General features: G+C 40.9%; 1 protein-coding gene across 1 annotated transcript in view; it reads left to right on the forward strand.

The window, feature by feature from the left end:
* The window catches only part of BTBD9 (BTB domain containing 9), a gene marked incomplete in the record, with an annotated part of 110,772 nt that overhangs the window by 9,545 nt on the left and 99,541 nt on the right, over nucleotides 1-1,686 (forward strand). The window contains 1 exon segment of the mRNA XM_072410005.1: nucleotides 1,061-1,280. Coding sequence (XP_072266106.1) covers nucleotides 1,061-1,280 — 220 coding nt within the window.

Below are 1,686 nucleotides of genomic sequence, written 5' to 3' on the forward strand. Positions count from 1 at the left end.
GATGGTTATACTTAAAAACTCTAAAAACACAAATATAATCAATTTTGGTCTTTGAATGTGATTGCTGCATTAGTTTTCTTTTTTACATTTTATGAACCTCCCAGTAACACATTTCTGTCACAGTCTGACAACACTTGATGTGCAGAATCCACCAAAATCAAATTAGCCAATCTAAACTACTTAATCCTAATTTTAATTAAAACACTCCTCATCTATAAAATATATAGATAACCCTTCCTCCCCTATATAGATATATAATGGTCAGCAGGGTGGCTCAGGAGTTAGCACTCCGGCCTTTGCAGCGCTGGGTCCCAGGTTGGAATCCCAGCCAGGACACTATCTGCATGGAGTTTGCCAGTTCTCCCTGTGTTTGTGTGGGTTTCCTCCGGGTACTCAGGTTTCCTACCACATTCCAAAAACATTCAGTTAGGTAATTGGCTTCCCCACAAATTGACCATAGACTGTCGTAATGACATATGACTATGGTAGGGACATTAGATTGTGAGCTCCTCTGAAGGACAGCTAGTGACATCACAATGGACTTTGTACAGCTCTGCGTAATATGTCGGCACTATATAAATTCTGTGTAATAAGGGAGGAAGGGTTGTGTAGTTAAAGTAAGAAAGCTGATAACTTTGTTTGACATTTTTATTTTTTGTAATGGGAAGGTGTACTGCTGTAGGCTGCCCATAAGACGTCTGGGTGCTGGACAAAACTTGCAAAGTTCAGTCTTGCTTCCTTGGTATTTTTATGTACTCGCAGAAAGTATTCTTCAGTGAGAAAAAAATAAAGCTAATGCAGCCACCACATCTAAGGACTAGCAAGCTGCAATATAGAAAACTTCTGTTCTTGGATTTAGCTTTGCTTTAGGCTTTAGTGCTCTCTGAATATAATTATTTGGTTTTCTGTAGAAGTGCCTTAAAATGGCTTCAGCCAGATAAAAAAAAAACATTTTATGTGTAAGCAAAAAATATTTGTATGTAATATAGAGGTAGTTAATTATTAATATTTGTATGACATTACAGCAGTATCAGTACTGATTGTTCCTCTCTGCCTGCAGTCCCTGAAGAGAACATTGCAACAATGAAGTACGGTGCCCAGGTAGTGAAGGGAGAGCTAAAATCGGCCCTCTTAGATGGTGACACTCAGAACTATGACCTAGACCACGGATTTTCCCGGCACCCAATAGAAGATGACTGCAGATCTGGGCTGGAGGTGAAGCTGGGCCAGCCGTCTATTATTAACCACGTCCGGCTTCTGCTGTGGGATCGAGACAGCCGGTGGGTATCCAATAATCTACCAACCTCTGCTGTGACTCATCTGTATTAGAGAGCATTGACAGTCTTATATAGTACCTCAGCCACATCCGTTTCTAAACCAAAGAAGCTTACATTCTGATCCTCCTTCCCCCACGCTATCAATATACATTTTTATAGCTCTGACCTATACGGCAGTGCTCTATAGAGAGCACCCCCCTCACAGTTACACAGTATTATTATACATTCATATAGCTCTGACATATACTGCAGTGCTGTACAGAGAACACTGAGCCAGTCCCATCAGGTTTGTACAGAAGAGCTGACACTCTAATGTCCCCCACAGTCACACACAATTATTATACATTTATATAGCTCTGTTATATACCGCAGTGCTGTACAGAGAACACTGAGCCAGTCCCATCAGTCT

Source organism: Pyxicephalus adspersus, chromosome 4 (assembly GCF_032062135.1).
Source record: "Pyxicephalus adspersus chromosome 4, UCB_Pads_2.0, whole genome shotgun sequence".
Taxonomy (NCBI): domain Eukaryota; kingdom Metazoa; phylum Chordata; class Amphibia; order Anura; family Pyxicephalidae; genus Pyxicephalus; species Pyxicephalus adspersus.